General features: G+C 51.5%; 1 protein-coding gene across 6 annotated transcripts in view; it reads right to left on the reverse strand.

Annotated features, from left to right (window-relative positions):
• Positions 1-179: 179 nt before the first annotated feature.
• Positions 180-14,348, reverse strand: part of DRC3 (dynein regulatory complex subunit 3) — a 34,592-nt gene continuing 20,423 nt past the window's right edge. For 3 of the 6 annotated variants that reach the window (XM_041770800.1, XM_041770798.1, XM_041770797.1), the window contains 4 exons: positions 10,691-10,822; positions 8,630-8,700; positions 7,022-7,145; positions 524-948 (listed from right to left, as the gene is read on the reverse strand). In XM_041770800.1, the coding sequence (XP_041626734.1) occupies positions 589-948; positions 7,022-7,145; positions 8,630-8,700; positions 10,691-10,822 (687 nt within the window). In that variant the 3' untranslated portion in view covers positions 524-588. Of the gene's footprint in view, positions 495-523; positions 949-7,021; positions 7,146-8,629; positions 8,701-10,690; positions 10,823-14,348 lie in introns of those variants that run through there. The other 3 variants (XM_041770799.1, XM_041770796.1, XM_041770801.1) reach the window with 3 other exon arrangements.

Below are 14,348 nucleotides of genomic sequence, written 5' to 3' on the forward strand. Positions count from 1 at the left end.
CTCGGTTAGTTAAGCAACCGACTCCTCATTTCAGCTCTGGTCATGTTCTTGGGGTCGTGAGATCAAGCTCCCATTGGGCTCCGTGTTCAGTGGGGAGCCTGCTTCTCTCTCTCCCTCTGTTCCTCCCCCCACTTGCTCTCGCTCTAAAATAAATAAATCTTAAAAAAAAAGAATGGAGAAAAGATGGCATAGTCTTTTATTTTTCTCTATGTGTTTAAGTTTTCCCAGGGGCGGGGAAAGAATGGTGCTGAGGGTGGGTGGGTGTCGTGGGTTGAGAAAGTCCCAGTGATGCTCATGAGGTGGTCAGGGATGTGAGTGGCGTGTGCACGGGCTGCAGGGGCCAAGGGCTGTGTTCCCAGGACTGGCTGGGCCGCATGGCCCTAATCTATGACGTCACTGCATTCTAGGCTGTCCAGTTCATTCTGCATGTGGTCAATGTACTGATTGATCTCCTTGACTCGCCTGCGATTCCTCATGATCTCATTCTTGTGGATCTAAGGGGTTGAAACCAAAGCCTTAAGTCAGACAGTTGGCTTATATGCTCTCACCAAAGGAAGTCGGTCTGTGAAATCTGCATAGTCGTGTCCCTCATGTACTGTGAAGTCTCCGCGTTCTATGCATCTGTGTCTTTGAGGGGGAGTTAGGGTGGGTTAGCATGTGGGTTCTAAAGTCTGGAGGGTCAACACTGTCTTTGGCGGGCAATTCTACCCTCCTTAATTTTACTTTATTTCTTATCACCAAGAATACAGGCCACCAGGGGAAGCTTCCCACTCTCCATGGCTGGTGGCCTGCTGGACCAGGGTAGCGCTCACTCACCGTGTCTACTAAGTGCGTACACCAAGAGTTGGCCCTGGTCACCAGCTCATCTTCTCGATTGTCGATCTTCAGGAGGTGGATGTCATGCGACGCCCCAACAGCATTAAAGATCGTATCTTTGTCAACAAAAAGCTGGTGAGCAAGAAAGATCAAATGGGCATGCGTGTGTGTCTTGTTCCCCACCCCTGAGCACCAGGTCAGAGGGCTGAAGAGAAAGGGCACAGCTGAATGTCTCCTTGTGGGTGGAGGCAGCCGCCAGGCCCCCATGGAGAGCCCACTTTTGTGTCAGAGCGTGTTTCTTACCGCTCATCTTCTAGAGATGCCTCCCAGACCCGAGCTGCAGCAGGCGCTATGGGGAAGGGGCCCACCCAGGCATTGGCTTTGCAATACTAAGTTGGGAGTGTCTTTTCTTCAGGGCCAAGGCAGGTGGCTGTTCCCGCAGTGGTTCTCTCCTGCTTGCCCTCAAGTCTGATTTGCCTGAAACCTGCCCGTCGGGTGGTAAGTGTGAGGCTGGCTGAGGGTCTTGAGGCTGCTCTGAGGCCAGAAGGCGCTGTGAAGCTATGACCACTCACTCCACCCTGTCTTACTCTGTTAACAGTAACTTCTCCCTTGGGACGACTGGGTGGCTCAGCCATTGAGCATCTGGCTTTGGCTCAGGGCGTGATCCTGGGGTCCTGGGATTGAGTCCTGCATTGGGCTTCCTACATGGAGCCTGCTTCTCCCTCTGCCCATGTCTCTGCCTCTCTCTGTGTGTCTCTCATGAATAAATAAGTAAAATCTTTAAAATAAAACAACAAAAAATCTTATTAACCTCTCCCCTCCCATTAACCACATTGAACTTTGGATTATACTTGGGGTCTCCTGCCATCTTGTTCCCAACCTTGTTTTCTGCCTTGTAAAAATTAGTTGAAAATGACCGCCCTCTACCAGTCCTGGCTGGGTTCCGGGCGTCTGCACTATAGCTGTGGTGTAGCTGGCACAGTTGGAAATCAAGTGGAATCACCTCCCAGAGCAGGGCAAGGCTGCTTACGCTTTGAAGAAAGGTACTTTGTGTGACACAAAGGACCTGAATGTTCTACATTGTAGAGAGGATTGCAAGCAGATAAATACTTGGTTTCTTTCTTTAGTATAGTAGTGGTTAACTTAATAGTCTCCAAAATGTGTTCTATGGAATCTTTTTTTTTTTTTTAAGATTTTATTTATTCATGAGAGAGGGAGACAGGGGCAGAGACACAGGCAGGCAGAGGGAGAAGCAGGCTCCATGCAGGGAGCCTGATGCAGGATTCGATCCCAGGTCTCCAGGATCACGCTCTGGGCTAAAGGTGGCGCTAAACTGCTGAGCCACCCGGGCTGCCCTGTTCTATGGAATCTTGAGATATTACTCTTTCTGTAAAAAAAGTTTCCTTTGGTCAAATACATTTGCCAAAGACTTGCATACTGAGGCCCCTTCTGAATTTTACAGGGCACAAAAATGAGAAGCTCTGGAACCTATAAACTCTTTTAACTTTGTCTCTCTTGGTTTTCCAGTTTATTTGGCCACAGACTTCTTTTCAGGGTAATGCCTGTGGGATGATGGTTTTTGCACAGAATCCCATGTGGAAAAGCCAGGCTAGCTGACGCAGGGAATGGGCACCCCGGGGGCCAGCTAGCACGGCCGCATGGGAGAAATGACAAGAAGTCATTAGTCTTCCTCTGCAAGAAGGTCCTGGGCCAGACTCTGGGAAGGGCTCGCAGACGTGTACAGCCTGCCTGCCCGTGAGCTCCAGGCAGCCTACTCTGGAGCGCATCCTGGTGATGTAGAGGTAGCCACAGCCACATCCACTCATCACCAGGTGGTCCTGGTTCTTCATTTTAAAAAAAGCGTCATAGTGGCTTTCCTAAGCTCCTGGCTCCCGAGCCACCCCCCTGCTCTGAGTCACTTGCTGGACTTCACAGAGGTGAAGACACAGCCCTCAAGGCACATTTGTTTCCAAGCAACTTCTTGGGCTGGGATGCCTTTTGAGAAGGGCACAGCTGGTGCCCCTCCCCAGGACTGCCACCATGCTAGGCCCCCAGTTGCTGCCCCATGCCCCCATGGGATCAGATCATTCTGTCACACCTGCCCAGGGCACCTGGTGACATTGAACCCCACGTCACCACAGAGAAACAAGCAGAGATCCCACCCTTGCTCAGCTGATAAGACAGGGACCTGTGCTGCCAGTGCTCCCACCCAAGGGGGAGCCTTAAGGTCCACAGCCACTCTGTGTACAGACTGCTGGCTTGGGTCACGTCCACTGTCACCTGAGCAGACTCTGGGGACTTGCAGGTCCTCTCTGTGCTCTGGGCCTGAGCGCTGGCTCTGCCATCGCAGCTGGACGGCCACATGGCTGTTCAGAGCACCCCGGGAGTAAGTCTGACCTCTGGCCCCCTGCACGCGGCTCACTGCAGCATGAGGCTCATGGCTCTGAGCCCCAGTGGGGGGAGTGGCAGCCACACCTGTGGCCACACTGACCTTACCACAGCAGCTGTGGCTGCCAGCACCTCTCCCACTCCCTCCCTTGCTGCCAGCGCCAGGCTTTCTCCTTGAGCCCGTGCCTTCTGCTCTGCCTTCCAAAGCAGGGAAGGACTTCAAAGAGACAGATTTGGCCAGAACTGTGGCATGAGCTGATCATAATCACTCAACTGAATGAGAGGACTTTTAAAGAGACAGTCTCCTCAGTGGGACTTTTTTTTATCGAGATCTGCTCATTGATAATCAGATAAGAGAAACCAGACTTTTTCTTCACTGAGGGCCCTATTCACTCAGATGAGTGAGACCTCTGAGTCAGACCACCTGTGTTCACATCACAGCTCTACTGCTCCTACACTGTGTGTCTTTGTGAGGGTTACTCTGGTCTCTGTGCCTCAGTTTTCTTGTCTGTAAAAGGGAACCATAATGGTACCTATTTTACTGTGTTGATGTAAAAATTAAAAGAGAAAAATATGTGTCCGGTGCTTCTCAGACAGCCCTCAGGAGGCCCTCAGTAAATGCTAGTTATTTGTTGTTGTTACTACTTTTACAATCAGGGCATCCCCCCCTCTGCCCGCCCCAAGATCAATATCCCACTTTGTTGCTTCAGTGTAAGGAGACCTCAGGGCGCCTGGGTGGTTTGGTCAGTTAAATGTCCGACTCTTGATCTCAGCTCGTTTTTTTTTTTTTAAGATTTTATTTATTTAAAAAAAAAAAAGATTTTATTTATTTATGAGAGACACAGAGAGAGGCAGAGACATAGGCAGAGGGAGAAGCAGGCTCCCTGCAGGGAACCTGATGCAGGACTTGATTCCAGGACCCTGAGATCATGACCTGAGCCGAAGGGAGGTGCTCAAGCACTGAGCCACCCAGGCATCCCTCAGCTCAGGTCTTGATCTGTTTGTTTGTTTTTTTAATTTTTTTAAATTTTTATTTATTTATGATAGTCACAGAGAGAGAGAGAGAGAGAGAGAGAGAGAGAGAGGCAGAGACACAGGCAGAGGGAGAAGCAGTCTCCATGCACCAGGAGCCCGACGTGGGATTCGATCCTGGGTCTCCAGGATTGCGCCCTGGGCCAAAGGCAGGCGCCAAACTGCTGCGCCACCCAGGGATCCCCTCAGGTCTTGATCTGAGTTGGGGGTTCAAGCCCTGCATTGGGCTCCATGCTGGACATGGAGCCTACTTAATAACTAAGGAGACCTACACCACAGTATTAAGGTTCTGGTGATGTCTCTCCATGCAACTGCAGGCATTTCCCAAAGGCCAGAGCTCTCCCTGGCCTGCAGAGGGCAGGGCGTACAGTGGCTCTGCTGGCCGCCCTCATGAGGCCTTGAGGGTAGCACTCAACACCAGTCCTGCCAGAAAGCCCAAGGCAGAGCCCCATTATCTGAGTGCCTGGGGCCATGAACCAACCCAGAATGCCGGCAAACGCCAGCTTATCGTCTACAATGAGGGGCACAGGCTCGGCATCTCTCAGGCTGGAGTCTCAATTCAGACTCTGGTCCTCTCAAATGGTGACATCTTGGGCAGTTTAACAGACTTCTCTGAGACAGTCTTACCCTATTTTCTCATCTGTAAATTGCGAATGATAACAGTACCACCTTTGTAGGGCCCTTTGGGGGAAATAAAGGAGGTAATATGTGAGCATCAGGCTTCATTGCCTTGACAATGGCAAGTCTGCAGGGAGTGGAGCTCCGTGTTTCCAGCCACTGTGGTCAGCCTCAACCCAGTCAGTAGGTACTGAACCTTCCTGAAGCTACAGAAACAGGTGTCAGATGGTGCCAGGCATTGTCATCCCGGCAGGAGAGAGGGCTCGCCACCGGAAGCACCAGTCCAGCCTGCTTGCCTGCCAGAGTTTCGGGGTCCATATTTTTCTGTGTCCCGGTTATTAGGGAGGGGTGTTTCAATCCTGTGCCCACTAAGTGTCACAGACCTGGAAGCTGTGCCATGAGGGAGCTCCATGACTCCTCGATGGTCCATCTGGGGTCTAACAGAGTGGGCTCTTGGGGGACGCCTGATTTCAGGGCTCAGGGGGAGTGACAGCTCCTTGTGTCTGGTTAGTAAGAGCATTTGGCAGGTGTTTAGGAAGGGAGGGCTGGCAACACAGTGGCCCTGCCAACAAGCTGCTGCCCTGGGTGCCTGTCTCAGCCCCCAGACAGGACTGCTGGTCTCTGTCTACCAGACTTAGCCAGAACCTGACAAGTGGGGCTTCATGAACTCCTGGCACTTGGGTTGCCCTGTGGCTGTACCGTGCACCACTGCTGGCACCGGCGAGGTACATGGTGGTGAAGAGGCCATCTCGGCCTTCCCCATGAGCCTGGATTTAGTGTGAAGAGTCATAGAGCAAATCAACACACACATGATAGCTTGTAATTTTAATAATGCCCTGACAACGATAAATGGTGTGTGTGATAGAGAGATGGTGGTTTTCCAGGAAAGTGATGAGGGAAGGCCTCTCCGAAGAGCTGCCATTTGGGCTGAGAGCCAAACAAGGAAGAGCGAGACACCCGGAGACCAGAGGAAAGGGGACTGTCTGCTAGGTGGAATATCAAATGAAAGGAGCAAGCCTGGGAGCCTGGGGAAGGGCTCCGAGGCTGGGGCGAGGGGAGGAAGCCAGGCACGAGGGTCTGGTGGACTATGGTAAAGTGAAGTGCTTAATCCAAGGGTCACAGGAGGCCATTACTGTGTGGTACAAAGGCACAGAAGGATGAGGTTTGGATCCCAAGGATCTCTGGCTGCTGCATGGAGAACAGCCTATAGAAGGGCAGTAAGGAGACAGTGGTCCAGGGAAAGGACAACATGGCTTGGTCTGGTGCTAACATGGAGGTGAGAGAAGCTGAGAAATGGGGAGTGGAATAAGTGATGAAGGAAGGAAGGCTCCCGACAAGCTTCTGGCCTGTGCCCCTCCCTAGAGACATGACACACAACCCCACTGCACCCTCACTGGACCCTGATGCAGGATACCTGGACAGCCTCCCCGGTGAGCAGCCTCAGGAGCTTGGCCCCTGCTGCTGTGGGACTACCCACCCCTGGACGGGCTGGTGGAAGGTGGGAAGCAACGGGCCAATCAAATGGTGCTTCCACTGTTCCAACACCCTAGTAATGGTGCCTATCAGGCACTCAGGAAGACCTGCCTGTGAAGTCTCAGAACTTAACCTGTGTTTGCAGCTGCCTCTCTCAGAGGCTGCCAGAAGCCCCACAGAAAGACTTTGGGGGTGGGGGCAAGCAGTTTAGCACCGACTTTGGCCCAGGGCTTGATCCTGGAGACCCGGGATCAAGTCCCACATTGGGCTCCCTGCATGGAGCCTGCTTCTCCCTCTGCCTGTGTCTCTGCCTCTGTGTGTGTGTGTGTGTCTCTCCTGAATAAATAAAATCTTAAAAAAAAAAAAAAAAGACTTTGGGGAACTAACCTGTTGGTAAGTTGAAACGACTCAATTATCATGAGCCCCTCTTTAGATGGGCCCCACTGAGCACCCACCAGGTGTTAGCTTGTTGGCCTATTTCATCTGCCAACCACTGTGCAAAGGAGGTTATTGTCCCTTTTGCAGGTGAGGAAACTGAGGCTCCAGGAGGCTTTCAGGCTTACTAGAGCCATGGGAGGTGGGGCCCGGGGACTTTGTTCTTCCATCTGTTTGTCCCTCAGCGGCCCGCCTAGCCCCCCGCAACCCCGCCCACCACCTGGCCCACTGGGGACCGAGCCCCGCCTACAGTGCTCACCGGGCGCAAGTCATCAGGCAGGTCCTCATCAACATCGCCCTTCAGTATCTTCTCGAGAGTATTGATGGAGATCTCCAGGAGCTTCTCGTGGTGGTGGTTCTCCAGGTCCCGGCACTGAGCCATCGTGTGGCCAAGTTAAGCAAAGGCCAGGGGTGGAGCAGGTGCCCCTGCAGACCCTCCGAGGGCTGGGCTGTTGAAAGGCAGAAGGGCCTACCCGCAGGTGCCAGGGCTTCACCACCTTCACAGCCTGCCATCCACATACAGGAAACCCCAGGACCACTCCGGTCCACCCCTCATGCACCAACACCACACTGCCCATGGCTGACCCTTGGTGCCCTGTCCCCTCAGAGCCCCTCAATCCTCCATATCTCTCCCTCCCACCACCTCCTGACTGGACAGCGAACCGAGACCTGGTCTCCCAGCTCTAGCCCTTTCTCCCCACAGCAGCCAGCGTGCTCTTAAACACATACCTAGACTGGACCTCATCCCTCCCATGCTCACCACTCTCCCGGGCTTCCGACTCTCTACTGTGGCCTAAAGGCCTCGTCTTAGAATCTCTCTGACACATCCTCAGGGCCTTTGCACAGGCTGCCTCTTCTGCCTGGCTGTCCTCCCCACTTTTCTGCCTTGTCCCTCTGGTCCACACTCGGGTTCTCAGGGGACCCTGGCCTCTTATTACTTACTGCTTCCATAACTTCTGTCCCCTTGCAGGGATGTGGGCCAGGGAGGCAGGACCAGGAGGTTACTTCTGGGGTACAGCACAGCAGTTTGCCCCCACTCAGCCCCCAGACAGGGCCCTGAATTCAGGTAGCAGAAGGGTTGGTCAGGCCCCAAATGTTGGCTCCTCACCCCGACAATCTCACTATAAAGGATTTGTCAGTGTCTACAACATGGATGTGGCCCTACTCCTGGGACGTGTGTTCTTGCAACCCAGGAGGCCTGCAGGGATTCTGGGGTGTGGCCTCCCACATCCCCATGATCACCCATTTGAGAACAAATATGTCAGGGCTTCTACTGCAAACAGGGCCCCACGCAGCAGCCAGTCTAGGCATCCAAACCTTTACTTTAAAAAGGCATCATTGTTCTGAGGGTCGGGAAACTCCCTCAGACCCTGTGGAACATTCTGTGAACATTCCAAGTGGTTGCCAAATCTCCATCTTTTGAAGGTGAACTTTTTCCTCAGTGAAAAACTGGAAGTTTTACATTCCTCTGGTCTCAAAGGTGGAGGGTCCCACCAAATGGGATCCTGTGATGGGTCTGATAGCATCCTGATGCAAGTATAGATCTCTCTCTGTAAATCAGCCGGGCTCAGGTATTGCTGGGAAAAAGTGAAGTATGATTATAGAGCACTGGGTTTTTACCCATCTCTGCCAACATGTTTAGGACATTGGTGGCAGTGGGAGGGGGTAGGTGTGACCCCAAAGGTGGCCACCTGGAAAGGGACTACACTTATTTGCATCCTGCTTAGTTCATGAAAGAGCTGTACCCTTCTCTGCCTTTTGTTAAAAATGCAAGCACCTCCCCTGGTGTGGGCCAGGATACCCCCCTCCGCCTCCCCCCCGCAGGCTGGGAGCGCCTCCCCACGGAGGGTCATCAAGGAAAGGATATAGGCTTTGCACATTTTCAATAAAGAGTGCCACCAAGTCAATGATGTTCCTTTCAAACATGTTTATAGTCTCCTGGAAACGACAAAGAACACAGCATGAATACCTAGACATGAACCTGACTGACCTAGCGTCAGAGCAAAAGGTGTTCCTTAGAACTTAGCAGGTGCCTCCTCTAATCCCAGACCTTCAGGGTAAAGACCAACCACCTTAACCTTCCCAGGTAGATGTCTATGAACTGGCCTTCTCTCCTGACCTCTTTCTCATGGCTGTGTCACTCTCAGCCACTTCATCTTACTCACCACCCTTCGAAGGTTCAGTGCAAAGCTTCGTCCAGGCCTTTGCACATGCTGGGCCCTCTGCCAGGAATACTTGTTCTGGTCTCACCCTCCGACAACCACCCACATCCACACACACAGCTAACCTCCCTCCTTTGGGCTTCTCAGTGGCATGTATCCATCACCTCTAGAGGAACAAGGGAGAAAATTGCTAAGAGCCACACCATGTGGATCACTATGCCAGCTCCACCACTGTGTGTAACTTCCTTGGGCCTCAACATCCTCATCTATGAAATGGGTTTCCTTTGTAGTAGCTGTCTCATGGAGTTGTGAAATTTATTTTTTTTTAATTTTTAAGGTTTTATTTATTTATGAGAGGCACAGAGAGAGGCAGAGACACAGGAAGAGTTGGAGAAGCAGGTTCCCCACAAGGAGCCCTACACGGGACTTGATCCCAGACCCCAGGATCATGCCTTGAGCCAAAGGCAGACACTCAACCCCTGAGCCACCCAGGTGTCCCTGGAGTAGTGAAATTTAAATGAGTTACTTACTTCACCCAAAATGCTTTGCAAGGTGCCTCAGTAATGCTGGCCATTACCCCCAACCACTCACCACGAGTGCAGCTGCATGATGGCTTTCTACCTCCCTCTGATGTACCCCACGGGGCTGCATCCCAGTGCTTAGCTGGGCACCCAGGCCTAAATGAGACTTCAATGAGGGAGCCATGGCAGATGTGATGGTTAGGCCTGCTCCCCTATGAGCCCCCAGGATGGGTCATGCCTCTGATCTACCATGGACCCAGGGGGCCTCAGGGTACATGAAGGGCATCGAGAATCTACAGGAGTCTGAGGACTGTCTGCAGACCGAGCTGCACATTTTTCAAATGTGTGTAAACACTGTTGTGATGAATAAAAATAGAGTCCTTTGAAAAGCATGACTGCACCTAACAGCTTTCCAGCCACTGGTAATACTAGTACGCCTGACCATGCACAGGTTCTGGGGAATTTCTGGCTGTTGGAAAAGGACCCTCCCTGCATTTAACAGTGGGGAGCTGCCGCCTGAGCCTCCCCTGATGCTCCATGAGCTGCTTTTTGCAGCACTCCCCAGTGGGGAGCAAGCATCTGCCCTGTGCCATGATGGGGAGATCTATCCATGTCGGAGGTGTCACTTGACATGTGAGGAATTGATTAGGCACTATCTCTTGGCCCAGCCACGGCAGCATCCAATGAGGTTCAATTCATCACGGCCCTTCAGACTCCCAGCCTTAGCTGCCTCATGAACACAAGTCACTCCAGCTATAAGGAATTCTAGATAGCAGCATGCTGCACTGCCACAACTTTGTGCTGAATCGCAGGCTCCTCGCATGGCCCTGAGATGTGGCAAATACAGGCTGCAATGCAGAGGAGCCTTTGTTCCATCCTAGAGCAGGGGGCCTACTTTGTTTCTCAAGCACCCAGACAGCTCCTTGGGTCTAATAAAAAAACCTCTCCCCGCTGTGGCTCTTAGGGGGTGCATTCCAGAGGAATGAGCTCAGCTCTCATGCTGCACAAGAATCACAATCTGAACAATTGGAATATATTAAAAGCAATATTAAAAGAAAACACCTGGCTGATGAGCAAAGAAAGCTTTAGTCTGCCATGCTGAGTCGCACTGGACATTTCCAGCAGAGGAACACTCGGGAAGGCTCCAGCTCGGGTATGATTTGGCAGCTGAATCACCATGTTCCTGCAAACGGGCCTGATAGGGCACGATCACGCCACATCTGAGCCCCAGGGACTCAGCCTCACCTCCAGCTGCTCTACCAATTGCATCTCCAGTGTCATGAGCACGTTGAACAGCTCCATGATGTCCTTGCCATATTCCACTATCTTCATCTCGAAGTTGGTCAGTTCAGACTCATCTCGAATGGCATTTAGACTCTGGAAACAAAAGCCTGTGCTATAGGAATCCATGACCAAGTGTAGTTAGTTAATGACAGGCGACAGTTGGCTTTGTGGGTGAGAACTTAGACTCTGGAGTTGGGCTGTCCAAGTTCAAGTGTCAGCTCTGCCACTTGTTGGCTCTGTGAGCTTGCAGAAGCTGCTTCCCCTCCCCTTGCCTGGAGGCAGCGCAAATGCTGGCACTGGTTTGTTAGCTCTGGTTTTCATTAGATGTGGCTGGGCTGGGTGGAAGAAGCAGTGGCTTCAGGGTCAGGTGAACCTGAATCTGAATCCCGTCTGGGTAACTTATAAGCAGTGTGACCTTGAGTGTGCTACCTTCATTCTCTAAGCTTTGGTTTCCTCACGTAAAGGGGGAGAGAAGTGTGTGTGTCACAGAGTTCTGGAGATTAGGTGGTATATATGAGCTCTGGGCTCAGCAGGGGCTTGGCTAGCAGAGTCTCCAATCAAAGGCCCATGGCAGGTACAGGTAGAGGGACACTGGAAAAAAGGTATAGTTGTTAGGAAACCAGTTGGGCCCATGGAACACTCCAGAGCTGGACTGTTTGTAATGAGAGGGTTGGAAAGTACCCTGGGGCCCAAGCCTGGCACTGAATTCCAGCCATTCACTGACAAACGTCCTGGGGGCTTTACTACCAGATGCACCACCAACTTGTTTCTGTTGATATATGGTATTAGTTGGGAAGCAGGACAGAGTAACTTGCCACAATTCAGTGTGAAGAATATTTATAATCATGGCTACCTCATAGGGAGAAAAATCAGGTTCAATCCCTACCTTGAACCTTACATGAAAACGTATTTCCCACAGAGGGAAGACTTAAATGTATAAAGTAAAGCCATAAAAGTACTAGAAGGAAAAATGAGTGGATTTTAAGAAATAATCTCCAGTGGAGAAGTCCTTTCTAAGTATAACCAGAAAAAAGACTTGATAAATTATACTCCATAGGGCAGCCTGGGTGGCTCAGCAGTCTAGCACCATCTTCAGTCCAGGGCGTGATCCTGGGGACCCGGGATTGAGTCCCACATCTGGCTCCCTGCATGGAGCCTGCTTCTCCCTCTGCCTGTGCCTCTGCCTCTCTCTCTCTCTCTCTCTCTCTCTCTCTCTGTGTCTCATGATTAAATAAAATCTTTAAAAAAAAAACAACTTAAAAAATTATACTCCATAAAAGTTTTAGAAATTCTGAGTGGCAAAAGCACCCTAGACAGAAAAATGACAAGATAAACAACAAAGTGGGAAACATATTTCCAACTCATTTCACTGACCCAGAGCTAACTTCTCAATCTATAAAGGGCTCCTACAAAGTAATGATTTTTTTTTAATAGAAAGAGATATAGACCAAAAACCAAATGTAAAAAAATGGGTTAGGGCATATTATAAGAACAAATAGTTCTTATACAGTATAAAAAACACAGACATTTACAAAACATATAATGCTTGCCCTCAGTTATGAGAAAATACACACCCCAAGTATGCCAGAATGGCAAACATGAGGAAGCTTGAGAATACCAGTTTGACTGGGGGCAGGCAGGGCTGCAGAAACTACAACCTCTGTAGAGCACACCCGAGCAATGACTAGCAAAAGTAGCCATGCACTGTTCTACTTCTAGGACCTTCGACCTGCAGATCAAACTTGCACCAACTCACCCATTGCAACACCGTTTGGAAGAGCAAAAGATTGGGGAAAAAAACAAATTGTCCGTCAACAGGGACTGGCTTCATAAGTCATGGCTCATCCACACAGTGAGAGAGTTTAGCTAATAAAAAAGGAAGCAAGTTTTGGAAGGATCTCTAAGTTGCATGGATTAAAGCAGCAAAGTGCAGAACAGTGCATGCTACACTTTGATCGCGCACGCACGCATGCACGCACACACGCACTGAGACTAGAGGCAGACCGACCGTATTCCCCGTCTATGGCGGTCACTCTGCGCCCATGCTTATGCATGTACTGCCTGTCCAGGGACTCCGACCACACAGCCTGCTGGTCACAATTCTGCCCTGGCTCTGCTCCCTGCTGTCTCCCCACCCCAGTCCTACGAGGCGGTTATCCCCATTTCTCTAGTGAGGAAACGCAGGGTAGCAGAGTCACAGCCAGGGGTTGACATGAGCATTCTGACCCCAAGCCGTGCCCCCCTAGGCACCCGGAGGGGGGCGCTGAGGGCACCCTGGGCCAGTGGGGGCTGGGGGAGGGGCAGTACAGGACACGCTCAGAGAGGCCCTGAGAGGAGAGAGAACTGGGGTCTCTGGCTCATGGGGTCCTGCAAGCTTCCAAGCCAGAGAGCGAGCTCAACTTGGGCTGAGCACTAGAGGCACATGGGGAGCCCAGGAAAATCCCAGTGCCAGGCAGCGCCCCCTTGGGCTGGGACGTCAGCACCTTGTAGGGTCCCCGTAGACTCCAGGAGAGGAGCAATCATCCGGGAGGGGCCAGTGCCTCAGGGGCTCTGAAGACCTACACCCGGCACGTTAGGGAGTCAGGCTTGGCGCCAGTAGGAGCACAACACTGGCGGTAGCCTGGCCCATGTCCTGCTTCTCCAGGGGAGGATTTGTTGCTGAGGGGCCAGGAGAAGCCAGCTGGCTGGCGTCCACACCTCCCGAATCCAGTGGTTATAGGGACCAGATAGATGTCAGGGAGGATGTGCCAGACAGGGACCAGGGGACTGGAAATGTGGCTTGTCCAGAGGGGACAGCTGCCTCCAGAGAAGCTGGCAACCACAATTCTTCTTTGGAATCTGCCCGTTTTTAATGTCAGCAGGATGTTCAAAACGTTTTAAAACCCTCTGCAGGCCAAACAAAACACACATGTGAGCCAAATGTGTTCCTCTGCTGACAGGCTTGAACTCCCAGTTGAATGCAGTAACACCCCTCGACATCACCTGCGGAGGAGGGACCTGAGGGTTAAATCACATGGAATGTGAGGCCAAGGAGACAAGAACAGGGACTGGAGACTGAGGAGGGCCTGAGGAGGGCCGGGAAGTACCTGGGAGCCCATCGCCAGCCAGGAACTGGACTTCTATAGGAACTGGACTTTAAACATTGTGTCTGCTTGATTTCATTTTTTTCAGAGATTTTATTTATTTATTCATGAGAGACACACAGAGAGAGGCAGAGCCACAGGCAGAGGAAAAGTGGGCTTCCTGCAGTGAGCCCGATGCAGGACTTGATCCCAGGACCCTGAGGATCACACCCTGAGCCGAAGGCAGATGCTCAACCACTGAGCCATCCAGGCATCCCTCTGCTTGACTTTAAAACTAAGAGTTCCCAACAAAACAAAACAAAACAAAACAAAACAAAACAAAAGACCCACAATTAAGACTTCCCAACCAGGAGTGGCTTTATGGGTTCCTTGAAGCCCCTGACACTGTAGGCAGGTGCTCAGACTTGGTGTGTGTGGACGGTTTTTTTAGGAGAAAGGTCCATAGCTTTCCTTATAGTCTCACAAAGATCTGTTATTTAATTTAGAATAAGTTAAGAATCGGTCTTGAAAAATAACGCTAAATGGGGGGACCTGGG

Source organism: Vulpes lagopus, chromosome 10 (genome assembly GCF_018345385.1).
Source record: "Vulpes lagopus strain Blue_001 chromosome 10, ASM1834538v1, whole genome shotgun sequence".
Lineage (NCBI taxonomy): Eukaryota > Metazoa > Chordata > Mammalia > Carnivora > Canidae > Vulpes > Vulpes lagopus.